The 26,337-nt window shown below is 38.1% G+C and overlaps 1 protein-coding gene across 1 annotated transcript in view; it reads left to right on the top strand.

Annotated features, from left to right (window-relative positions):
• The window catches only part of GUCY2C (guanylate cyclase 2C), a 115,770-nt gene that overhangs the window by 74,113 nt on the left and 15,320 nt on the right, over positions 1–26,337 (top strand). The window contains exons 15-22 of the mRNA XM_069101450.1: positions 3,418–3,522; positions 4,966–5,052; positions 6,817–6,949; positions 8,800–8,937; positions 10,101–10,189; positions 15,555–15,646; positions 17,234–17,392; positions 24,175–24,367. Coding sequence (XP_068957551.1) covers positions 3,418–3,522; positions 4,966–5,052; positions 6,817–6,949; positions 8,800–8,937; positions 10,101–10,189; positions 15,555–15,646; positions 17,234–17,392; positions 24,175–24,367 — 996 coding nt within the window. The remainder of the gene's footprint in view (positions 1–3,417; positions 3,523–4,965; positions 5,053–6,816; positions 6,950–8,799; positions 8,938–10,100; positions 10,190–15,554; positions 15,647–17,233; positions 17,393–24,174; positions 24,368–26,337) is intronic.

The following is a 26,337-nucleotide window of genomic DNA, read 5'->3' as shown; positions in this document are numbered from 1 at the left end:
TATGTAATTATTCCCTTCTGAAAACCAAATTCTGGGCTTCCCATAATTTTTGTTAAGAGCAGTTCCATTTATTTCCCTAAAGTCTTAATGTCACTGTGCAGAGTGGTCAAGGGTGGGGAAAAGAGATCAGGGGCACTGTCAACAACACTCTTTTCCTCACTGGGAATTCCTTGTAGATATTCCTAGCTGAAATAGAGGGGAGTGGGGAATGTAAAGGGTGGTGTGTGTGTGTGTGTGTGTGTGTGTGTGTGTGTGTGAAACAAACTACATATTTTGTCACCATTCAAGGTATTCTACTGATCTCAGACTACCAGATTGGGTGCTAACCTGATCTAGACATTATATGTGAGATTTGAGAGTGCAAAGTGGTATAAAAGGCAAAAACCAATGAGCTCAGAACTAGACTGGAAACCCAGCGCTGCTCCTTGCTCCCTGTGTTTTAGAACCATAGAATCCCAGAGTGGGAAAGGACCTCAGCGATTAACTAGACCTCACCCATAGCAAAACCTTCAACCCTGGATTAAAAGAACCTCCAACAAGTTTCAGATCGACAGTCTTCAAAGATGGAGAACTCACAACCTACTCAGTCAGCCTCTTCTACTTTTAGATATCTCTAATGGAAAGAATGCTTTCCCTCATAGCAACAACAAATCTCTCTCCTTGTGACTTTCTCTCATTGCTTCTAGTTTTGTTCTCTGGAGCCAAGAAAAGCAAATCTAATTCTTCTTCCATAGGCCAATCCTTAAAATATTTGAAGCCATATCATGTTTTCCCTATTACATTTCTCTTCTGTATGTTAAACGTCCTTGTTTCCTTCAACTAATTTTCACATGGCATTATTCTGAGTATATGCTACCCTCAATTTGAAAGCCTTAAAAATATATATATGTCTTATAGCCAAGATTAGAGAGAAATTAGAAAGCTGGGAAAATATTTTTACAGCAAGTTTCTCTGATAAAGGCTTCATTTCTCAAATATATAGAGAACTGAGTGAAATTTATAAGAATATAAGTCATTCCCCAATTGATAAATGGTCAAAGAATATGGACAGTTTTCAGATGAAGAAATCAAAGCTATCTATAGTCATATAAAAAATGCTCTGAATTGCTATTGATTAGAGAAATGAAAATTAAAACAACTCTGAGGTACTACCCCACACCTATCAGATAGACTAATATGACAGAAAAGGAAAATGATAAATGTTGGAGGAGGTGTGGGAAAATTGACACACTAATGCATTGTTTGTCGAGTTGTAAACTGATCCAACCATTCTGGAGAACGATTTGGAACTATGCTCAAAGGCAGCTATACCAACAATACCACTTCTAGATCTGTACCCCAAAGAGATCAAAGAAAAAGGAAAAGGACCTGCATAAGCAAAAATATTTATAGCAGCTATTTTTGTGATGACAAAGAATTGGAAATTGAGGGGAGGGGATGAACAAGTTGTAGAGCATGATTGTAATGTGATATTATTGTGCTATGAGAAACGACAATGTAGCAGCAAGCACCCCAGCGTCCCCAGGGTTTGCTGCCACCACAGGTTCTTAGATCTACTTTGATAAAGGAAAGCAACTCAAAATGGGTTAACAAGCTTACTTTTAATCAGTCAAATATGTATCGTTTACCTAGTTCAGGGGAAAGAGGTCAAAACCCCGAACTTCAGAATATACAGACAGAATTATCAAGACAGAAACAGATCAAGTAGACAAATTTCCAAACTGTCCAACCATTACATCCACACCCAGTCAACATCTGGGTTTCCACATCTGGGTTTTTCAAAGCCGAGGGGGGACTCTCAACAATGGCTTCCTAGAATCCAGATCAAATCACAGAAGACTTCTCAAAGTGAGCCCCAAAACAAAGCTACACATCAGGGCTTATATAGCCTTCTCCTGTTTCAGAGAATGTTACAACCTTATTGACTCACTGGCCAATCAAGAAGTATCTACTGAAAAACAAGCCTTCCACCTCAGGCTCCAGGTGCACTTTAGCCTAGGGGCAGGGAAGAGCTTAAAAATTTACATTCCCATTACAGACGAGCAGGATGATTTCAGAAAAACCTGGAAAGACTTACATGAACTGATGCAAAGTGAAATGAGCAGAACCAAGAGAACATTGTACTCAGTAACAGCAATATTTTACGAAGACCAATTGTGAACGACTTCGCTATTCTCAGTGATACAATGATCCAAGACAATTCCAAAGAACTCATGATGAGAAATGCTGCCTGCTTCCAGAGAAAGAACTGATGGAATCTGAATGTAGATCAAAGCATACTTTTTTTTTTTGTTTTTTTTTTTGTGTGTGTGTGTGTGTGTGTGTGTTTGGGGGGTGTTTTCTGTGCTTTCTTTTACAGCATGACTAATATGGAAATATGTATAGCCTATATCAAATTGCTTACCCTCTAACATAGGGGAGAAGGGAGGGAAGGAGGGAGAGAATTTGGAGCTCAAAATTCTAAAAAAGAATGTTAAAAAGTGTTTAAATGTTAAAAATGTTCAAATACATATGTAATTGGTAACAAATAAAATAAAATATTTAAAAAATAAAATAGAGTCCTCAGAACTTAACACAATACTCCATGTGTGCTCTGTTCAGGGTAAGAGTATACAAAGACAATCAAGACCCTTGTTCTGGATACTTCGATTCTATTAGTGTAGGCTAGGATTGCACTGATTCTCTTGGGTACCATATGATTCTATTGATTAATAATGTGCTTGCCCTTCACTAAAACCTCTAGATTAAAAAAATTATTATTTTCTTATATCTTTCCTGCCTCCTTACTAGTGCCATTGATTTTTGGAATCCAACTGTAAGAATTTCTATTTATCCCTTCATTTTATGATATTACCATATCTGCAGACAGGAAGGGGTTAACTCTAAGATCTCTGAGGTTCCTTCTACCTCTGAATCATCTGAATAGTTATTCATATCATATTTAATGATATTTAATCTCATCATGTTGAATATCAACAAACAGAAGAATTTGGGATAAGAAGTATTTCATTTTATTGAGGGGTTTTTAAAAATCCTATTTTATTTTAGTTTCAAATTCACATTTTCTCCCTCCCAACTCCTCACCACCCCTATTGAGAAAGCAAGAAAAACAAAACCTATTATAAAATTGTATAGTCAAACAAAACAAATTTCTTCATTGACCATATTTTTTAAAAGTCTCAATCTGTGTGTATTCTGAGCCCATAACCTCTCTGTCTGGTGATGGAAAGCATATTTCATAATGAGTGAGTCTGTGAGAATTGTGGTTGGTGGTTGTGTTGATTAGAGTTCCTATGTTAAAAAGCTTAATCAAAAGGGACCTCAAAGGAATAAAAAACATTTCTATGCCAGCATATTAATTACTGCCATACTGGGATTCTCTGGATGTTTTACTAAGTATAAAAATATGTTATCCAGTTACTCCAGGTTGACTACTACAACCTGACCAAATTCTACGGTACGGTGAAGATAGACACCATGATCTTTGGAGTGATTGAATATTGTGAGAGGGGATCCCTTCGGGTAAGGAACCAGTCTTTTCAGATCCCTTCTTTATTCAGCTCCAATACTTACTATGGTTCTGAAAGAGGGAAAAAGCCAATTTGTTGATGGAGTCCAGAGAAAGTTGGTATGGAGGACTTCTAAATATGAGTCTCATGGATTTTGGAGACTGGAGCCTTGACCTACCATTCAGCAGATCATGGAGCAGTCACTCAGATTCTGAACAATCAGTCCTTCTGGGTTATTAGAGCAAGAAATACAAATAACCAAATGAGGAGAAGTTGGTGTGGGGTTTTCCATCTTTTATCTACAACGAGGAATTGGAACCACATTGGAACCTGTATAACCTCTGGGGATCCCTATCCCAGCTCTTTCACTGACAGTTCAGATCCTCAGAGAACTAAGACTAACTACATCACCCTCTCAGGGTTCTAGGCATACCTGTGAGGGCCAGGGGGTGGCTGTCTCTTAATGCTATTGCCTTGAGCCACCATACTGCTGTTACGCCCAGTGTTAACTACCGATGATTACTACTCAATATCATTTAACCCAATAACATCAATTAGTTTTTACAAACCCTGATATTTACTGAGAAGACATTTCCCACCTCCAACACTTGAGGGCATGCTCTCTTCTATGTCCCCTAGGTCTCTGAGGAGAGTAAGCCAAGATTTATAGTAGCTACCCTGAGCATTCACCTTCACTTTCAAATTTGTCATTACTGTTGGCTAAATCAGCTTCTTAGCTACTGCTGGACTTGGTTCCCATTCCTTAAGGCTATGCTGGAGACTTGGCTCATCTTAAATGCTGACTTGGACTCCTATCACTGGACTTCCAATATTTCCAAGCTCACAATATACTCCAATATTCTTTCTCCTAAAAGCAGGAAAAAACAAACACAAAGAGGTAAGGAAGCATATATTCGAAGGACCACATAGCCCTCCCTACATGGGAAGGGCATAAGAGATTTACCATATTCATTAGTGATAATGGTCTATAGTTGTCTTTTTTTTTTTGCTTTATTCTTACTTGGTTTAAGTAGCAGAATTATTTTTCTTTAAAGGATAATGGTGGAATGCTTTCTTTGTTGATGTTTTAGAAATAATTTTATATCATTTAATTAATGCATTTTACAATAGTTTTTTTTTGTTTTTACTGTTTGGGAACCTTAGTTTAAGTATGGCACATGGAGCCACTGGCTTACGAAATGCCAACTCTCAACCCTTTCACAGAAATGAAAAGATAAAGAAAGATCTAGAAGCTATATTATTATGGATACCTTGTAGGTCTTCCTAGTGATTAAATGTACTTTGACAATTTTTTTAAACTCTTCAGGAAAACTCCAGGGTGTATTGTTCCATTTTAATCTTTGCTATTCAAGGCATCTTCATCTGAAGAATAGTAAGTTAAGAGTAACATCCTTCCTTGCCACCAATAACCTTTCTCTTTTTCTATCTCATTTAGGAAGTTTTAAACGATACAATCTCCTACCCTGATGGTACTTTCATGGACTGGGAGTTTAAAATTTCTGTTATGTATGACATCGCCAAGGCAAGTACATGACTTACTAACATTAAGCACACTTCTGTAAAAGTTACTTAGAGAAAAATATATCATGTTGTCATCTCTACTCTATGTTCAAGGTATTATGCTTTTCAACCTAGATATAAATCAGATAAAATTCATTCATTTTTTTTTTTGCTTTTTGGAGGGGGGAGGGTAGGGCAATTGGGGTTAAGTGACTTGCCCAAGGTCACATGGCTAGATTTTGTGTGTGTGTGTGTTTGTGTGTGTGTGTGTGTGTGTGTGTCTGTGTGAAGTGTCTGAGGCCGGATTCAAATCCAGGTCCTCCTGACTCCAGGGCTTGTGCTCTACTCACTGAGCCACCTAGCCGCCCCTAAATTCATTCATTTCTTATCCTTTTATTAAATGACTATAAAAAAAATCCCTAATACATACCAAATAAAGTTTATACTTTCCTAATAAACTGTTAAGTTTAATGAGTAAGAAAGGTCCCCCTTCCAGGTCTCTAAATTTGCTATTCCCTCCTGCCTTTTGAGGTGTGATTGGTGGTACAGCTTCTGAATATTTTATTAAGTAGTATATGAATGGTGGATGGATGATATGTTCCTACTATGTGCCAGGCACTGTGCTGACTACTAAGAGAGGAAGCGGGAGAAAGGGAGGATGGAGGGTGCTCCTTTGGTTACATGGCAGGAAGATGGTTAGGGTAGAATATGAAGCATGATTAAATATGGAGGCCCAATTTAGTGATGTGAATTTGCATTCACATGTTAACCAATCAGGACAGTATGAACAAAGGCAAGAGTTTCAAAATTGAGTAGATTAAGGTCCCCAGGGAAGAGTCTGAAAGTCTGGTGGTTCAGAAGGGCCTGCAGCAGGACCGTGTGGGGTCAAGTACCATGCGTGGCTGGGGCTGTCTAGTTATTTGTAGTTCATTTAGCTAAGGGATTTTATACTGATTTACTCATCAATTAGAGCATCATACACCCTGGAGTGGGAGTGTCAAAGGTGAATGAACTAAGGTCTCCCTTCCCCCCAGGGCACAGTTTCTGGAGGGCCAGTGCTACAAAGGGTGGGTGGCAAGAACTTTGCCAAGGTAGAACGAGAAGATAATTTCATATTTTATGATACAGAAAAGCAGCTACAACACTCCTGGCCATGAGGGGATGGAGAACATAGGTCCTCCATGATAGAATGAGGCATACACTAGGAAGCATAAAATCATAGATTCTAGAATCAGAAGGGAACCCAAGAAATCATTTGGTCCAAATCCTTGCTTCTTAAATATTCTAATGCCCCTTTACAGATTAGAGAACCTAGGCCCAGAGAAATGAAGTGATTCAAGAAAGGTCATACACCAAGGAAGTGATGAAGGAAATGACAAACACCCTTGTCGCCTCCCTCCTAGAGAAGTTCCCCTTTCATTATGGAAACAATGCCCTTTTGCTAATGAGAAATTTAAGTTACACTATTTATCTGCTTATTCTGAAGATAACCAAAATTTCATTGCTTCGTTAGTATATCTCTTAGGTCTTATATGCTAAGAAAAACGTGTTCAGTGCTAGGTGTATGGCAGGTTCTCAATAAATACTTTCTGATTTTAATTGAATTAAATGAACTGAAAAGTTTAATTAACTGAACTGGAGGATTACTGTATTCATTGTGTGCCCTGAACTTGTTCACTATTTTAAAAGAAAAACAAATCTAAAAATAAAATATCTGTGAATTTTCAGTTATTTCCAAGGCTATCAGCTATTTCATTTTTTTCTTTTTGCAATTGAAAAATGATAGGGGATGTCCTATCTGCATTCCAGTAAAACTGAAGTACATGGTCGTCTGAAGTCTACTAACTGTGTAGTGGACAGCAGAATGGTGGTGAAAATCACTGATTTTGGTTGCAATTCCATTTTACCTACAAAGAAAGGTCAGTAACTATTCCATTTAACTGTCATTTCTATATTTATTGATAGTGTTATCTCTGGGTTTGAGGTTTTTTTTTTTTTTATAGTCACAACTGGGTCAATTGCATCATAGAATAGGGTAATAGGAAATCCTATCCAGGTAACTGTAGTGGATAGAGCACCAGGTCTGACTTTTAGTAGCTGTGTGACCCTGGGCAAGTCACTTAACGCTGTTTGCTTCAGTTTTGTCATCTGTAAAATGAGCTGGAGAAGGAAATGGCAAATCATTCCAGCATCCTTGCCAAGGAGACCCCAAATGTGGTCACAAAGAGTTGAACATGACTGAAAATGACTGAACAACAATATGTGTGTCATACATATTCATATATGACATTCATATATAATGATATATATGACATATATATCATATATTCATTATATATGCATACTATGTCTATATTTGTACATATGCACATTATACCAATTATACTATTTAGCTGCTATGTGTAAGCAGTCACCATTTCTGCTGGAGTGAAGAAAGGCTCCTGGGGGCCTGTGCTGAGGCTTTTTCCACTGGGGCTCATCATTTACCCTTCAAGAAAGTCTCTGAGAAAGCGTTACTTGACATGTGTTCCAGAGACTGAACACAAACTGTCTCTCAATGTCAAGTAATGCATCAGCCCTTCTCCTCAGTAAATCATGTTGGGTACCTATGACTCATTTGTTCATATTCTAAATTATGGAAAATTCTAAAGGGTGTTGGGGCCAGAGAGGGCAAGGAGATGGAGCAGCTCAAACATTGTCTTTTCAAGTACAAACTCCACAGGGCACAGTTTTCAATGGCATTGATGCCACATAAAACATTCCCATTCAGCACAGTTCTTCAACAATCACCAAATTAACAGCCTCCAGGGAGAGACCAGGCCTGCACATAACAATCATTCCCAAGTACAGTTATTCATATTCAACAACTGACACTTTATTGCATTTATCATCTTCAGAGCATTATTCTCAGACTCAGAATAGATCCACATATGTCCCTGGTTGTTGAATATTCATGGATAGTTTACTTTTTTACCCCACTGGGTCATTAAAGGCCCCTTCCCTGTTCCTCTGAGAGGATTCGTGGCATGTGGCCAGAAGCACAGCACCTTCGGGGAACAAGGTTCCTATGTCAGGGCCTCCAGTCACCTGGAGTTCTCCTTCCTCCACATCTCCCTTCCCCAGCTTGGACCAGAAAGTCAGCTACGTGGCTATTTCAGTTCAACACTTCCAGCTACGCCGAGTGTTCTGGGCAAGGTCTGACTCATATTCACCACTTCTTACAGCAAAGTAATATTTGATTGCAACATACCAATCAATCCCCTTTATGAATAGGAAGAGTTCAGGGAAGCAAGGGAAGAAGACACCTGGCATTATGTTGTAGAGGATGAGTTCTATAGCATTGAATATATCAATGTCAGACTCAGTTCGTGAGCTGGTGAGTTTTGCCGAGTTCTCTACTCCCCAACTTCCTTTTTTACTCTTTGTTACAATGATAGTTTGATGGGTATAGAAGGAATATATTAAGAAATGAAGGTGAAGTTAAAACAAATCAATAAAAATATTTTAAAAGAAAGTCCGACTTTAACAAAGGCTGTAAGGTAAATGCTAATCGTTTCTCTAATGCTAGCATTACAATAAACTTCTATCAGGCCTTGAATGTCTCAAAAGAAAGGCATTCTTCCTCTAAACTCAAGATAATCTTTCTTTTAGTCAAGTCAGATTATACAAGGAAAGGACTTGGAAGAAGAAAAGGTTTTGGGGTTTTTTTTTGGGGGGGGAGGATGAGGAAAGAGATACTGATCACCCTCAACTGTTTCTGGCACCTCAGATCTGTGGATGGCTCCTGAACATCTCCGAGAACCCAATGTGTCTCAGAAAGGCGATGTGTACAGCTATGGGATCATCGCACAAGAAATTATACTTCGAAGGGAAACCTTTTACACACTGAGCTGTCGGGATCAGAAAGGTAAGGGCGTACAAGCCGGGTGTCACACTAACCTAGATGTCAGGAGTTCTACCTGAGGTTTTGCTACGAACTGTGACACAAGGTAATCCGTTCCGTCCCTCGGCGATGAGAAGCACGCTGAGTTCCATTTCCTTTTCCTTTAAATAGGAGCAGTGACCTCTGTTCAGAGAGGGAGGGTACTATAGTGGACCTCAGAGTCAGCAAGATCCAGGTTCCAGATTTGTCTCTGACAAGTCCTGGCTGTATGACCCTGGGCAAAGTTACTTAACCCCTCAGTGGCCCAGGAAAATCTCTAACTGTAAGCTGCAGAAGAGTTGCTGATGTGTCTTAATATAGGTAGCTTTGTCAGGTGATAAACATGTATTAACTGTCTATTAAATGCTGCTGGGGGTATAGTGGATAGAGTGTCAGACTACTCATCTTCCTGAGTTCAAATCTGGTCTCAGACATTTACTAGCTGTGTGAGCCTGGGCAAGTCACTTAACCCTGTTTGCCTCAGTTTCCACATCTGTAAAATGAGCTGGAGAAGGAAATGGCAAACCACTTCAGTATCTTTGTCAAAAAAAAAAAACCTAAAAGGGGTCATGGGCAGTCAGACACAACTGAACAACAAAAACAACTGTTAAGAACCAGACTTTATGACAAGATCAATTGCATATACAAATGAATTACAGGTCTTGTCCAAAAAAAAAAAAATCACTGCCCTATCTACTTCACAGAGTTCTTATGAGAGTTAGATGAGGCCGCTCATGTAAAAGTGCTAAACAAATGTGAAGCATCATAATGATCATTATTATTGTGGGTTGGAAGAACTCACTATTATTACAGTTTTATTTCCTTTCTCTCATGATCCCAATAGAAGAAGCATTTCCGTCTGATCCCTGTGCTCAGTCATTCACACTAGCTAGATGAAATGGGTCATGTTCTTAATCACAGAATATTGGCAGTTGTTACATTGATTAGCCCCAAAGACACCTCATCCTGGATCTTATGATCTCACTGCCACAAGGAATAATCTTCCTATCCCTCTGACCCTCTCACCTGGTGGTTTTGCTTGACCTGGCTGCCAAGGAGACCAACAGTACTCATCGAAGTAAAGTTTGCTGAAGACCAAAATTCAGGCTGCTCTTGAAATGTCTAACTACTGTATATTGTCTCCTTAGAGAAACTTTTCAGAGTGGAGAAAAACAAGGGTTCAAAACCATTCCGCCCAGACCTCTTTCTGGAGACAACTGATGAAAAAGAATTGGAAGTAAGGCCAATCTCCAGAAAACCCTTCTCCTACCTCCAGATCGTATTCTCCCTGCAAATGAGCCATTTCTGATGATGATGTCCAAAAACATCAAAAAATGGAGCGAGAAGCTCCTACTTTACCCCCTGTTCTTCCTTTCCTGTTCTTCATTCCTTCCCCTTCACCATTCAGCCATTGTCACATTAATTCATTAGCCCACCATCTTGCTTGTAGTCACTTGGTTCACATCCATGATCAAGAATATACCCACCCATTCCATGCTCTCCTCTGACTTGGGGAGACGCTTTGATGCTATGGAAAGAGCCCAAGACATGACTTCAGAAGACCTAGCTTGCCCTCGTTTACTTGTTCTTTGACATTCAGCAAATCACTTAACTTTTCTGGGTCTGCTTCATTTTTAGAAGGAAAGGGAAGAGAAGGAAAGAAAGGAAGGGAAAGGAATAAGCATTTATATAATGCCTATCTTCTACATGCCAAGTACTTCACTAAATGCTTTGCACGTATTATCTCATTTGATAAGATGACAAAATGTTATTCCTACCTCACAAGGGCTGTTGTAAGGATCCATGATAGAATGTATATAAAACACCTAGTAGGGAATGGAATTATCACTTATATTACTGTGTACCAGATACTGGGCTAAGTGTTTTTACAAATATTTTCTCATTTGATCCTCACAACAACCCTGAAACATAGATACTATTATTATCCCCATTTTATAGCTGAGAAAACTGAGGCAAACAGAGGTTGAGTGACTTGCCCAGGGTCATGCAGCTAGTAAGTATCTGAGGCCAGATTTGAACTCCTGACTCCTGGCCCAGCACCTATCCACTGAGCCATCAGCTGCCTGTAAACTGTAAAGCACCACAATTGTAAGCTTTTATATATTTTAATTTCTTACCTTTCCATCGCATACATGTGCATATGCATTTATATATTGATGTGCAAGACAGTGGAACATAATAGATAGAGGGAGGTCCTGGGTGCGGGTTCTGTTTCTGACCCATGGATTGCCAGGATGTCTCTAGGCAAATTGCTTAATTTCTTGATGCCCTGAGAGCTTTCTTTCTTTCTTTTAAAACAAAATTATTTTCAATTCCAAATTTTTTTCCTCCTTCTACCCCTCCCCACACATTGAGAAGATAAGAAATATGATATCCACTATACATATAAAGTCATGCAAATCATATTTTCACATTATTCATGTTGCAGGATGGGGAAAGCAAGAAAAACAAAGAAAGCTATATATAGGAGAATCTCAGTGGTGCACTAGATTGAGCACTGGCCCTGGAGTCAGAGGGACTTGATTCAAAGACATTACTAGCTGTGTCACCCTGGGCAAGTCACTTAACCCAATTACCTTTGTGCATACATATATACACAGATACATACATATATGTGTGTACATACCTATATATGTGTATGTATATATGTATATGTGTGTATATGTATATGTGTATGTGTAGCAGCAAGCACCCTAGCATACTCAGGATGGCTGCTAGCACAGGTTCTTAGATCTGCTTTTCTAAAGGAAAGCAACTCAAAGGGGGTTAACAATCTTACTTTAATCAAACATATATCATTTACCTAGTTCAGGGGGAAAATTCAGCACCCTGAACTTCAGAGAATACAAACAGAGGTTACAAGCAGACAAAAATACAGACAGAAAATAACACAATTCAGCAGACAGGGCTTCTAGCTGTCTGACCATTACAGCCATACCTAGTTAGTCACCAGAGAGAAGCACCAACATCTGGGTTTTTAATGCAGGGGAGCTCAAATATATATGTATGCCCATATGTATATGTATGTGTATATGTATATGCATATGTAGGTGTATGTGTATATGCATGTATACATGTGTGTATATGTGTATTGCATATGCATGTATATCTGTATGTGCATGTGTGAGCATATATGCATGTGTATAAATGTGTGTGTACGTATGACTATGTAAATGCATAGATGTGTATTGTACATATGTGTGCATGTGTATGTACATGTGCATGTGTGTACGTGTATGTTTATGTATATATGTATGCATATATGTATATGTATGTGTATATGTATATGGGATAGCCTTTCTCAGCATGAGTGCTTTGGAATTGTCTCAGATCATTACTGAGAGCCCCTAGCTGCCCTTGGTGAATCTGTGATCTGACCCTTATAACCCAGATTTTCAGTGCCTGGAAGAAGCAGCAGTTGTGAGATATGATTGTTGAGTCACTCATAGTGATCTTTGGAAGACTGTAGAGATTAAGAAAAGACAGATATGGTTGTGATTTATGAAGAAGAAAGGGAATGGAATCTGCTGACTCAGTGCCAGTAATACTGACTTTGATTCCTGGAAGAAATTCCAAAATGTATTATATGAAAAGAATGATTGATAAACATTTAGAAAAGGAAGTGATGAGAAAGAGCAGCTGGGTGTATTGGATTTGGGGCTCAGAGGACCCGGATTTGAATCTCAGTTTCATAGTTTACCTACTGTGTATACTACCTGTGTGGCCTTGAGCACAACTATACCTCTCTGAGCCTCAGTTTCCTCATCTGTAAGATGAAAAAATTGGTTTCTTCCATTTCTAAATCTATGGTCCTATGACCACAAAAGGCCAGTATGGCTTTTTCAAGAAATAGACTAAAACAATTTTTTAAAGCTTTTTGCTGTTATTCAATCATTTTAGTTATGTCCAACTCTTCATGACCCCATTTGGGATTTTCTTGGCAAAGATACGGGAGTGGTTTGCCGTTTCTTTTTCCAGCTCATTTTATAGAAGAGGAGCTGGGGCAAACAGGGTTAAGTGACTTGCCCAGGATCACACAGTTAGTAAGTGTCTGAGGTTGGATTTGAACTCATGAAGATCAGTCTTCCTGATTCCAAGCCCAGTTGTTCTATCCACTTCCCCACCTAGCTGCCTTTAAAAAAACACAAAAAGTTTAGTATATGTTTGTTGAGGGCAGCCAGGTAGCACAGTGGATAGAACAGTGGGCCTGGAGTCTGGAAGACCTGAGTTCAAATCTCACCTCAGACACTTAGTAACTGTGTCAGCCTGGGCAAGTCACTTAACCTTTTTTGTCTCAGTTTCCTTATCTGTAAAATGAGCTGGAGAAGGAAATGGCAAACCACTCCCACATATTTGCCAGGAAAATCCCAAATGGAGTCACGAAGAGTTGGACACAACTAAAATGAATGAATGACAACAGCATTTAATGCTCGTTGACTTAATAAACTTGAGTTAATAAACTGGAAGATTGGGAGAATGCTATGTATGTAAAGTAGTTTACCTAGGTTTTATCAGAGTATTTGATAAAAAGAAAACCCGCAGGCTATTCTTGGAGACAAGAGAGATGTGGGCTAAATAAGAGTGTAATTAGGCAGATTTGGAGTTATTTGAATGACTGGCCCCCGAGAACAGACATTAATAACATGATGTAGTTTGGAAGGAGGTCAGTGGTAGAGTTTCTCCAGGGTTCTCTTCTTGGCCCTGTGCTATTTAACATTTTTATCAATGATCTAGATAAAAGCGTACATATAAAACTCATCAAACTTGGAGATGCAAAACAAGTCTAGAGGGACAGCTAACAGATTAGATGACAAAATCAGTATTTTAAAAGATCTTAAGCAGTTGTAACCTTTAGCTTAATGGTATACAATGAAATTCAATGGAGGACAACATTTAAAAATTGATATCACAGGTAAAAGATGGGAGAGGTATGTGATTAGATAGCAGTTTGTCTGAAAAAGATCTGTGAATTATAGTAAACTGCAGCTCAGAAAGAATCAATAGTGTGATATAAGCTGCAAGAAAGTTAAAATGATGCATGGGCTGCATTCAGAGCACCCAGGAACAAGCTGGTGATAGTCCTACCATGCTCTACCCTGGCCAGCCCACATCTGGAGTCTTGTGCTCAATTCTGGGCACCGCGTTTTAGGAAGAATAAAAGCTAATAAGCTGGAGAGTATCTAAAGGAGGTCTAGTGGACTGGTTAAAGGTCTTGAGTTCATGGTGTAAAGGTTGAGTTGTTTAGCTTGGAGAAGAAAAGGAATGGCAAGGATGCAGGGTTGGGGTCAGGAGATGGAAGGAGGAATGATAGCTATATCCAAGATGTGAGAGATTAGATTAGTTCTGCTTTCCTCCAGAGAACATATCTGCAGTCAGTGGTTGAAAGTGGCAATGAGACAAATTGAGGGTGGATGTAAGGAAAGATTTCTTAAGGATGATTTTTCTGAAAGTAGAATGGACCACCACCTTCTTCTTCTCAATGGAGGCCTTTAGTCAAAGACAAGAGGACTGCTGTCAGATATATTGTAGAAGGAATTCCTCTTCAAATATGGGTCGGACAAGATGGTCTTCGTGATGTTGCTTCTGGCTCTTGATATTTCTGGATTATGTGACAGTCCCTTTCTTACATAGAATGGTCCAATCAAACTAGGTGCATCTATCATTCTTATTCTGCCCTCTCCTTTGCTCAATTGTGCCTGGAAGAGATTCCCTTTACCCCCATCTGGCACTCTTGAAATTACTCCTTTAGATGAAGGTTTAACTCAGGTGTTGCTACCCCCCTCACAAAGCTTTCTCTTATCCTGCCCCCATCCCAGCACCCTCCCATATCCTCACACTCATATACACAGAGAAATCTCTCTTTTCTCAAATTTCTCATAGTACTTTGGACTTTCCCTTTTCTTGACCACAATCTGTCTTGTGTCACAGTTGTTTGGGTACATACTTCTTCCTCACTATTTGATTATAAGCCATTTGAGATCAGAAGTTCTTATAATTTCATCTTTCTATGCTATCACCTTTCTATCCCATAGGCCCTTATGGATAGAGTGTTGGACTTGGAGTCACAAAGAGTTGGGTTTTAATCCTATCTCACACACTTAGTAGCTGTATGACTCTGGGCTCAAACTCTTTGGATCTCAGTTTCCTCATCTGCAAAATTATAGGGTTAGACTAAATGATTTCTAAGTCCTAAATCTATATGCTCCAACTTCTGTATATTTCACACACTCCCTAATCCTTTTTCCCTTCTGTTTTACCCTGAGCTACTCCAGAGAACAAGGCAGGGAGTACAGGCTGAAGCTTCATTGAGGATTTTTAAGTCTCATTCCTCCTCTTGATGGTATGGGGTGGTTGGAGGGTAAAGTGAAGCCCGTGGCAGTGGCTGGGGTAGGAATTTAAAGATTAGTTAGTAGACTGGAGTTCCCCACACACCTGTTAGAATTGTAGTGCTAGCTTAAAGCCCTCTCTGAGTTGCTTTTAATGCACTGTAGACAGGAAGATAAGCAGGATTCTGTCTTGATTCATCTTGTTGCCTTGACGCAAGTTCTCCCTTGGCTCATCTTTCCCCTGCTTGCTTATAGGTACATCTGCTTGTTAAAAGTTGTTGGGAAGAAGACCCAGAGAAGAGACCTGACTTCAAGAAAATTGAGAGCACCCTGGCTAAGCTATTTAGGTAGGGGTGGTATTCCTTGTTTTCTTTCCAAGAAATCCAGATGGTTTTCTCATCTGTAAAATGGGGCTAATACTCACCCTGCCTCTCTGCATGGGTTGTTAGAAGGAAAGTCCCTTGCAAACTGTCAAGTGCTATATATTGTGTAGGTTTTTACCAGGAAAATGCTGGTAAATATTAAAAAGTGACTCTTGGGGGGGGGGTGGATGGGGGAGAATGTATGCATGATACTCTTTTAACATTATTTAACATTTTCTCCATCACTTTCTTAAGTCTAGACAGTCTACCAAACAGTAACTCAAGCCCTGATTTAAAGTAATTGCCCATTTCTGAAGTCCCTAAAAATTTAACAATCAGCTCTTTAAATTAATAAGCAGAGTAGAACACAATTCTGCACTTGGCCAAATATTACTCTGGTTTATTCAGAGAAAAAATGCCTTATTTTTTGTATAGGAATTCTGACCTATTTTGTAAAAGTGACAAATATATCTCAGAGGATTGGACTCCGAAAACATAAAACACATTCTCTGCCCAGCACTTTTGCAAATGCACTATATAAACATAATGATGCTTTAAGCATAACCCAAGTGTGTTAAGAGTTGATTTCAAGGAGCCTTAATCACTCAGACAATTCTTCCCCAGCTCTTCTGAGACCAGTGTCCCTAATCAGAGTGCAAACTGGTACAAGATCAAGAATAGGATATTATGCAAAACAAGAGATTCCACATGATCTCACTTAGAGGACGATGCGTTCTTGTTTATATATCTATGTGTGTGTGTCCGTGTACGTGTGTGTGTGCACATAAGTAGTTTAGGTATCTTGGATACCAAACCCTTATCAAACAAACTTGTTACAGAGATTTTTTTCCCATTTGATTATTTCCCTTTTTATATTCTATGTGTATTAATGTTGTTTGTGCAGGAGTTTTTAACTTCATATAATTAAAGTAATCTAATTTTATTTTTCTAAATTGCCTCTCTCTCTCTCTCTTGTTTGGCTAAGAACATGTCTCCTACCCATAGCTGCAAGAAGTCTGTGGTCTGCTTCCCTTCTTGGCATAGATCGTTTAAAGGGATTCATGAAGCGATGAGATTTCTAATTGTAGGGCATCGTCTCTTCCCTGACACCTCCCTCCCAACCACACTAAAGACTCTTTGAGCATAGAGAGCATTTCTTCTACTTTTTAATCTCCTGTACCATCTTGTCCAATGCCCTACCCACATTCAATAAATGCTATCTAGCTGGCTTAAGGCCCTTAGGACTTGCTCACAAAAACAAACATAGAAAACAAAGCTACTGATACTTCCCACACTTTCCAGTATAATAGAAATGTTGAACCCTAGGTAAGCATTCTTAGTCTAAAAAGACACATAGAGAATCAGATCTATGTGCTCTATTTTCAAACTGGAGTTAGAAATGTTTTCTTCCTCATCATCATATGCTTCCTTTTAAGACCTTGGACCTATGAACCTGTGCTAATTTGAGTGGCAGGCATAGCTCTCATATAATTCCACCTTCCCTCCCCCACCTCCCCTCACCCCTAGTCATTCCTCTTGTGATAAAGTAACATTTCTTTATCTTTCCTATAGTATTTTCCACAGTCAAAATAGTGAGAGCTACATGGACACCTTAATCCGACGACTTCAGCTCTACTCTCGGAATCTGGAACACCTGGTAGAGGAAAGGACCAAGCTGTACAAGGCAGAACGGGACAGAGCAGACAGGCTTAACTTCATGTTGCTACCCAGGTGAGATGAGGCTTCCTGCTAGTGTGGTTTCCCAGCATTCCATAGATGTGCTTCATAGACGGTCACTAAGCTGTGCTTCAGCACGTCCTTTCGGTGTTCTCTCTGTCTCTGTCTGTCTGTCTGTCTCTGTCTCTCTCTCCTTCTCTCTCTCTTTCTCCCCCTATCCCACATTCAGGTACCCCTCACCCTTCTTCAGCTCATCCAGTCTGTGGATATCCTGCTAGAATGCCTAACCTATTTAAGCCACATTCTGCTTCCTTGAAGTGCTAAAGTATTTAGAGTTTTTAAAGAAGGTTAAAAATCCTTTAGTGGGGGATAGAAAAAATAAAAATAAATAATAAAAATTTAATAATAATAAATAATAAAAATTATCCTTTAGCAGGGTAATGGGAGAAGTAACAAGAAGAGGGATACATTTATTCCCCAGAGAGGAGACATTCTGAAGAAATGAGTTAGAAGCTGGGTTGCAGAGATAGCCAGCTGATGCCCTTCATTTTATAACATAGTCTTACATGAAGAGATAGTATTCAAGGATAAGTACTCCAGATGGTGAATTAGCTACTGCTGAAGCTCAAGAAAATTAAAAAGCAGTTAGTATCTAGGTAGAAATGGATGTGTCAAAAAAAATCAATTATTTATTTAATTTTAATAATAATATTTATTATATTTGCATAGTATGTTTTATTATTATTAATAAAATATTTAAATTTAAATATTTAAAATATTTACACTAGCAGATAAAGGCTGGGGCAGAACGGCTACAAACTGTGTCTAAGCCTTAAAGCAACCTCTAGAGGGGAGTTAGTAAAGTGACATTTGCCAACAGATAAATGCTGAGTATACTCTTTATTAACCTTTGTAGTTCATGTAAACTGTAGGTCTTTATCCCAATACCCACATGAACTGGTAAATTGAGTCCCCAGAGAGCAGCTTTATTGGACAATTACATCCTCAACTATTTTAGGGTCTTAGGGGGATCCTGAAGGGTTAGGAGTGTTTTTCTAATGCTGTTGGCTCAAGCCCCCATTCTGGAATGTGTTTACCCATCCTAATATCAATCATCAGTAATTGTCGCCCTATATCATCTAATCAAATATCAAATATGTTTTACAAAGGCATATATATATATATATATAGAAAAGATGTAACAAAAACCAAAATTCAGAATAAATTTGTTCTCCCCTCAAAAAAACAAGTCCAAAGCACACTGTTGCCTTTACTATCTGGGTCTCTGAGAGAGTGAAGACTTAAACTCCCAGTGATTGCAGCCAGTTTCCCTAATGAATACTAATGAAGTATTTGTATCCAAGATATTTAAGAAAATGATTCAAATGTATTAGACTAAGACCCATTCCCCCAGTGAATTAACGGTTAAAGCATATGAACAGTTTTCAAAGGAAGACATCCAAAATATCAACAACCATGTAAAAATGCTCCAAATTACTAATAACTAGAGAAATGCAAATTGAAGCAACTTTGAAATTCCACCTGATAGTCATGAGAGTGGTAAAGATAGATGATCAAAGCTGGAGGGACTGCAGGAAAACACTAAAGCACTGTTGGTGGAGTTGTGAATTGGTGAAACCATTCTAGGAAGCTATATGGAACTATGCCCCAAAAGTTTTCACATGGTTCGTAACCTTTGACCCAGTGATACCATACATGACAAGGTATATGCTCCCAAAGAGATTAAAGAAAAGGAAAAGGGGTCCATATGAACAAAAATATAACAGCTTTTTTCATAGTAGTTAAAAACTGCAAACACAAGGGGGCACCCATATATTGGGGATTAGCCAAACAAATTCTGGCTTATAAATGCAATGGAATATAATTATATCATAAGACATGGCAAAATGGACAATTTCATAGGACTGGTAAGACTTCTATGAACTGATGCAGAATGAATTGAGTAGAACTAGGAGGACAATTTATATAACAATTACAACATTATAAAGAAAAAGAATTTTGAAAGACTTTAGAATTCTGACCAGTGCAATGACAAACCCTGATTTCAGAAGATGAAGAACCTCCTACCAGAGAAGGGATGGACTTAAAATGCAGATTGAGAAACACATTTTTCGACATGACCAATGTGGGAATTTGTTTTGCTTGACTATGTATATTTGTTCTGAAGGTTTTGTTTTTCTTTTTTTTTGTTATTCAACTGGAAGAGGGGGGGAGGGGAGGGAGAGATAAGTGCATGTTAATCAGAAAAAAATAAATTTTCAAAAGAAACAAAAAAGCATTTACCAAACCAAGTTCAGTTCTGAATTCTATTGCCAATGCACAGAGTCACTCCATTGCTTTCTGGACAGAGCATTAGCACTGAATGAAACCAACTGCACTCTATTCAAAGTAATATCCCAGTATCACCCAGTGAGTGGGTGATCAGTACCTGGACACCCTAACAATCAATGCCTTGTACTTAGAAGCTTAAAACAGAGACTTCTTATGATAAGCACAACAAAGAAGCATTGATCCTCCTCCATCCCTCTTCCCACCCCCACACACATACCTCAAATGTAGTTCCAAAAATGTTTGACTTTGGTAACTCTCCAGTGACTTGGGAATCTAGAAGGATCATAAGAATAGATGGACTCTCATTGTGATGATTGATAATGTTCTATCATTGGTAGGAAATGTGGGACGCATCTGTGGAACAATAAGCACAATTTACCTTAGGAAATCCTGAACTTTTCAAGAATGGTGGCAGAGAATTTCCATTTTTAAAAATGGAAAACATCAGGAGCTATCAGAATTAAACATTAACTCCATCATCATGATGTTCCATAGTCTTCATGTCTTATACTTTTGGTGGTTCTGAAAAGATCATGCTATAAATAATTATTGGACCTTGAATAAAAGAGCTAAGATCAGTATATGTGCTACAAACTCAAGATGCTCTAGACTATCTGTTAGGTATTCAGTCAATGATTTTCAGGGTTAGGCTTGAGCAGGGTCACATCCACATAGTAGAGAACTAATTATGGTATATACATGTTATGGAACATGATTGTGCCATAAGAAGTGATGAAAAGCACAGGTTCAAAGAAATCTGGGAACACTTGTATGAACTAATGCAGAGTAACATGAGCAGAAACAGAACAATAACAACAACATTATAAAGACAAAGGATTTTGAAGGACTTAAGAACAATGCAATGCATTGATGAACCATGGTACCAGAGGACTGATGATGAACCATGCTACCCACCTCCTAACAGAGAGGGATTCAAGATGCAGAAAAAGACATATTTTTTTTGGACAGGGTCGTTGTAGGAATTTTTTTTTGCTTGACTATGCATATTTGTTATAAGGATTTTCTTTTTCCTTTTAAACTGGAGATGTGTTAAGGTGGAAGGGAAAGAAAAATAAATGCTTGTTAATTAAAAAACAAAATAGATTTAAAAATTTTTTAAAAAATAAATGTGCACAGGTTTTAGACACCTCTAGGAAATCAATTAATCAAAGGCATAAACTAGATGTGAACAAGCTGTTGATTAATTTGAGAAGCATGAAATGCTTCAAGAGATCAGGTAAAATTTTTACAGTTTCTACTACACAGGAAACATAGTACATTTCCCAATACATTTCTGGGAATGGTGGAAAGAATGACAAATCTTTTGGCCTATATAAAGCAAAGAAAATATTCTAAAAGTGAGGAATAAAGTTTCAGGAACACTTATAACCAGGTGGCAGCAAAGGAGATGAGGATGATCGAGATTCTTTTAAAGGTCATAAGATTTGGACTTCCCATAGTTGTCGGCATCAGAGTCCTTGGGACAGCAGTGATTGATGGTAGTATCTGCAGTGGGAGTAGAGAGACATCCCAAGGACCAACTGAATATATTGAAGAAAAGCAGCTTCAGGATATAACAAAGGTAGATTCAGAAAAGAGTCAGAAGAACTTTATGAGGACTCCAAAAAGGGGAAAAAGGACTTTCTATAAATGAGAGTAATGTATATTCTCTAAATTTGTGCCCACTCTCCCCCTGAATCCTGTGTGTAATTGTGGGGAAAAAAATTACGGGGATGTTTTATAAAAATTGTCCATGTTCTTATACCTCCTTAATAAGTACTCCGTTTGAATAACTAATTAACTATGGCTGGCTAATTGATAATGGGTACTTGTAAACAATTGAGCTAGATAAATCACACCAACCTACCAGGTCAATAATAGCTTTTCTTAACATTGATACTAATAGCTTATGTTGTTCTTGACTAGAAAAGGAACTGAGCAGGTAATATAGAGTGAGATATAATGTGCAAGTGCTAAACTAATACCCATGAAATAGTAAAAGGAAAAGGTAATAGACAATAGTTTAATCTATGGAAGATTTATGTAAAAACATGGATACGCAGTAGTTTGTACGTTTTAGAAACCTAATAAATATTTATTGAATTTATTTGATTAATACCATTAATACAAAGATATGGATGGGTTGACATTTGTGCCAGTGAAGGGAACAACCACACCAAAGATATGAGTCTACTTTAGCCCTGCTAATAAAGTAGGACTCTGTGACTAGTCTTCATTCTATTCTTCTACCAACTATCTAGGGTGACTCTGGTCCTGTTTCCTGAAGGCCAGCTTCATCACATGAAGTACTGTAACTTGAGCTGCTACGTGACTAGCCTCCTACTTTCCCATTCTCATCTCTAGTGCTTAGATTTCACAAAGATCATTTGACTTGGTATGCAAGAGGTCCTGTACTTCTTCAATTTGTCATTTCAGCCTGGGTTCTCCCAATGGCCAAATTTACTGTTTAAAGAAACCAAAGATTTTTTCCTTCAAACATTCATGACATTCAAAACTAATTTTTAAAGAAGATTAAAAACAAAATTATCTTAGACAATTTAATATTGACAACTTAAAGGTGACACAAATGAAACTACTTCTTTTTTTTTTTTGGAGGGCAATTGGGGTTAAGCGACTTGCCCAAGGTCACATGGCTAGTTTTTGTATTAAGTGTCTGAGGCCAGATTTGAACTCAGGTCCTCCTGACTCCAGGGCCGGTGCTCTATTCACTGTGCTACATAGGCGCCCCTCAAATGAAATTTCTTAGGAATTTAAATGTGTGGTTTTTAAAATTTTACATATTTTTAGTTTACAACATTCAGTTCTACCAGCTTTTGAGTTTTAAATTTTCTCCCTCTCTCTCCTTTCCCCTCCCCACAAGATGGAGTGCAATGTGATATAGATTCTGCATACACATTCATATTAAACATTTTCACATTAGTCATGTTGCAATGAAGAATTATAACCAATGGAATGAACCACAAGAAAAAAGAAACAAGACAAAAAAAGAGAGAGCAAATAGTATGCTTTGATCTATATTCAGACTCCGTAATTCTTTCTCTGGATGTGGATAGCTTTTTCCATCATGAGTCTTTTGGAGCTGTCTTAGAACCTTGCATTGCTGAGAAGAACCAAGTCTATCAAAATTAGTCATTGTACAATGTGGCTATGATAGTGCGTGATGTTCTCCTGGCTCTGCTCCCCTCACTCAGCATCAGTTCATATAAGTCTTTCCAGGTTTTCTGAAGTCTGCCTGCTCATCATTTCTTATAGTACAATAGTTTTCCATAACATGCATATACCACAACTTGTTCAGCCATTCCCCAATTGATGGGCATACCCCCAGTTTCCAACTCTTGGGCACCACAAAAAGAACTGCTACAAATATTTTTGTACATGTGGGTACTTTTCCCATTTGTATGAACTCTTTGGGATACAATCCTAGAAGTGGTATTGCTAGGGCAAAGGATATTTTTATAGCCCTTTGGGCATAATTCCAAATTGTTCTCCGGAATGATTGGATCAGTTCATAACTCCACCAAATGCATTAGTATTCTAGTCCTCCCACATCTTCTCCAGAATTTATAATTTTCCTGTTGGACTGGTGTGATGTGGTTCCTAAGAGTTGTTTTGATTTGAATTTCTCTAATCGATAGTGATTTCAAATGTGCTTTTAAGCTCCAGTAAAATTGAACAAGATTTTAAATTTGATCTAGATCTTATTGACAAATTTAGGACACACATTTTTTCTTTATAACCTCATAAAGGACATAATGGCTTTGAATGTTTCCATATTCTTGGTCAGTATACTTTTGGACCATGTTTTGCTCATGAGACAACTTGGTAACGCAATGGTTAAAATGTTAGATTTAGAGTCAGGAATACCTGAGGTGGAATCTTGCCTTAGATACTTATCAGCTGTGTGACCCTGGATGAGTCACTTAACCTCTCTGTCTCAGTTTCCTCATCTCTAAAATGAGGATAATAGTAGCATTTACCTCATAGGGTTATTCTAAAGATCAAATGAGCAACCTTATGTAAAGTATTTTGTAAACTCTGACCTGCTATATAAATGCTAGCTATCATTATTATTACTATTATTTAGCAAACCATTCATAATTTTCATTATACTTAAAGTTTGCATAAGATATCAGTTGACGTAGAGGTGTATGAGATTATTGTATATTTGAGATAATATGCATGCATCAAATATAATGTTCAAATGTCAAGCTATTGGACATTATCCAGGTCATACACACTTTATACATGTTCCACGTGTGTACATATACATATGCACTTTTGTCATTTTTCTTTGGTTCTTCATCGTGAGTAATGAGGCAGTGGGGTTCATTATGAATCCAACAATCTAAATTTAATGGTACATATTACATATTTGTTGCTGCTACATGGCAATGATTTGTGGGAGAAAAGCATAAATGGATGAAACTGGAAGCCCTTCTCTTTGTGTTCTTTTCCTTCTTCAGGCTAGTGGTGAAGTCTTTGAAGGAGAAAGGTTTTGTGGAACCTGAACTGTATGAGGAGGTCACAATTTATTTCAGTGACATTGTAGGTTTTACCACCATCTGCAAGTATAGCACCCCTATGGAGGTGGTCGATATGCTCAATGACATCTACAAGAGCTTCGACCACATTCTGGATCACCATGATGTCTACAAGGTAACAGTCTTAAAATACCCTTAACAAGGCTGAATGGATTGAGAGAAGAGGATCAGTATGTATGGTGAAGACTGGTTATCTTCTTACTTGTAGTATTGTTCCTCAGAAGAAGAAGAATTTTCCTAATTTTTAAAAAAATAAGCGGGAGGGATTGAAAAGATAGATTCTATAGACTATAAACTAGTGATCTGGACTTCTATTCCTTAATAGAAATGAACTCCAAAATGAATTATTTGGTGAAATGACCAGAATCAAAAAGTAGAGTGATGGCTTGAAATCTCTCCTGGAGTGCAAGGGATCTGTCCTTGGCCAATTGTTGTTTGATAGTTTTATCCATGACATGCAGAAGGAGAGGTGGAATGCTCATTAAAGTTTTAGATGGCATAAAGTTGGAAGGGATGTCAGCTGACATGCTGCTGAGAGAATCAGCATGCAAAAAGATCTTTAATAATGATAAAAGCAAACTCTTGCAAATGAGGTCAATAAATCAACTTCACAATATAGGGAAAGTATGGCTAAGAAAGTAGGTCATTTGAAAAAAAGATCTGGGCTTTTCTCAGACTGCAAATTCAATGTGAGTCAACAGTGTAACCTGATAACCCCAAAACTCATGAATACAGTGTACCTTTAAAAAGTTTCTTAAAAAAAAAAAAGACGCTGTTCATAATGAAGGAGGTGATAGTTCCACTGTACTTTGTCTTGGTCAGACCACATCTGGATAATTGTATTCAGTGCTAGTTGCTATGTTTTAAGAAGGACATTATCCACACATCTCTAGAGAAGGGAAATCAAGATGAGGGTACTAGAGATGAAGTTGAAGTCCCTGGGAATGTTTAGCCTGGATAAGAATACAGATGGAGCAGATCACAATTGTTTTCTTTTTTTCAACCCACTTAATAGTATTTTATTTTTCCAATTATATGTAAAGATAGTTCTCAACATTCACTTTTATAAGATTTTGAGTTTCAAATTTTCTTCTCCCTCTCCTCTCCCCTTTCTAAGACAGCATGCCCTGTGATATAGGCTATACGTGTACAATCATATTAGACATATTACCACATCAGTCTTGTTGTGAAAGAAAATCAGGACAAAAGGGAAAAACAGAGAGAGAGAGAGAGAGAGAGAGAGAGAGAGAGAGAGAGAGAGAGAGAGAGAGAGAGAGAGAAAATAGTATACTTTGATTTGCATTCAGATTCCATAGTTCTTTTTCTGAATGTGGACAACATTTTCTATCATGAGCCTTTGAGAATTGTCTTAAATCATTGTGTTGCTCAGAAGAGCTAAATCTAACAAAGTTAGTCATCATGTAGTGTGGCTGTTACTGTGTACAATGTTCTCCTGGTTCTGCTCACTTCTTTCAGCATCAGTTCATGTAAGCCTTTCCCGGTTTTTCTGAAGTCTTCCTGCTCATCATTTCTCTTTTTTAAATTTAATTTATTTATTTTTGGTTTTCAACATTTACTTCTGTAAGTTCTAAATTTTTTTCCCTCTCTCCCCGTCTCCCTCACCAAAATGGCCTGCAATCTGATATAGGTTTTACATATACATTGCTATTAAACATATTTTCACATTAGTCATGTTGTATAGAAGAATTATGAGTGAGAGAAACCATGAGAAAGAAAAAACAAAACAAAAAAGAAAATAATTTGCTTCACTCTGCTCAGACTCCATAGTTCTTTCTCTGGATGTGGATGGCATTTTCCATCATGAGTCCTTTGGAAATGTTTTAGGTCCTTGAATTGCTGAGAAGGGTGGTCCGACAAAATCAGTCATTGCAGACTGTGGCTATTACTGTGTACAGTGTTCTTCTGGTCCTGCTCACTTCACTCAGCATCGGTTCATATAAATCTTCCAGGTTTTTTTTGAAGTCTGCTTGCTTATCATTTCTTATAGAACAATAGTATTCCATTACATTCATGTACCACAAGCTCTTCAGCCATTCTTCAATGATGGGCATCACCTCAGTTTCC

Source organism: Petaurus breviceps, unplaced genomic scaffold (genome assembly GCF_028583685.1).
Source record: "Petaurus breviceps papuanus isolate PSGF00001 unplaced genomic scaffold, PetGlider_PUasm1.0 470, whole genome shotgun sequence".
Classification (NCBI taxonomy): domain Eukaryota; kingdom Metazoa; phylum Chordata; class Mammalia; order Diprotodontia; family Petauridae; genus Petaurus; species Petaurus breviceps.
Note: the sequence above shows the minus strand (reverse complement) of the source record. Positions and strands in the feature narration are given on the sequence as shown.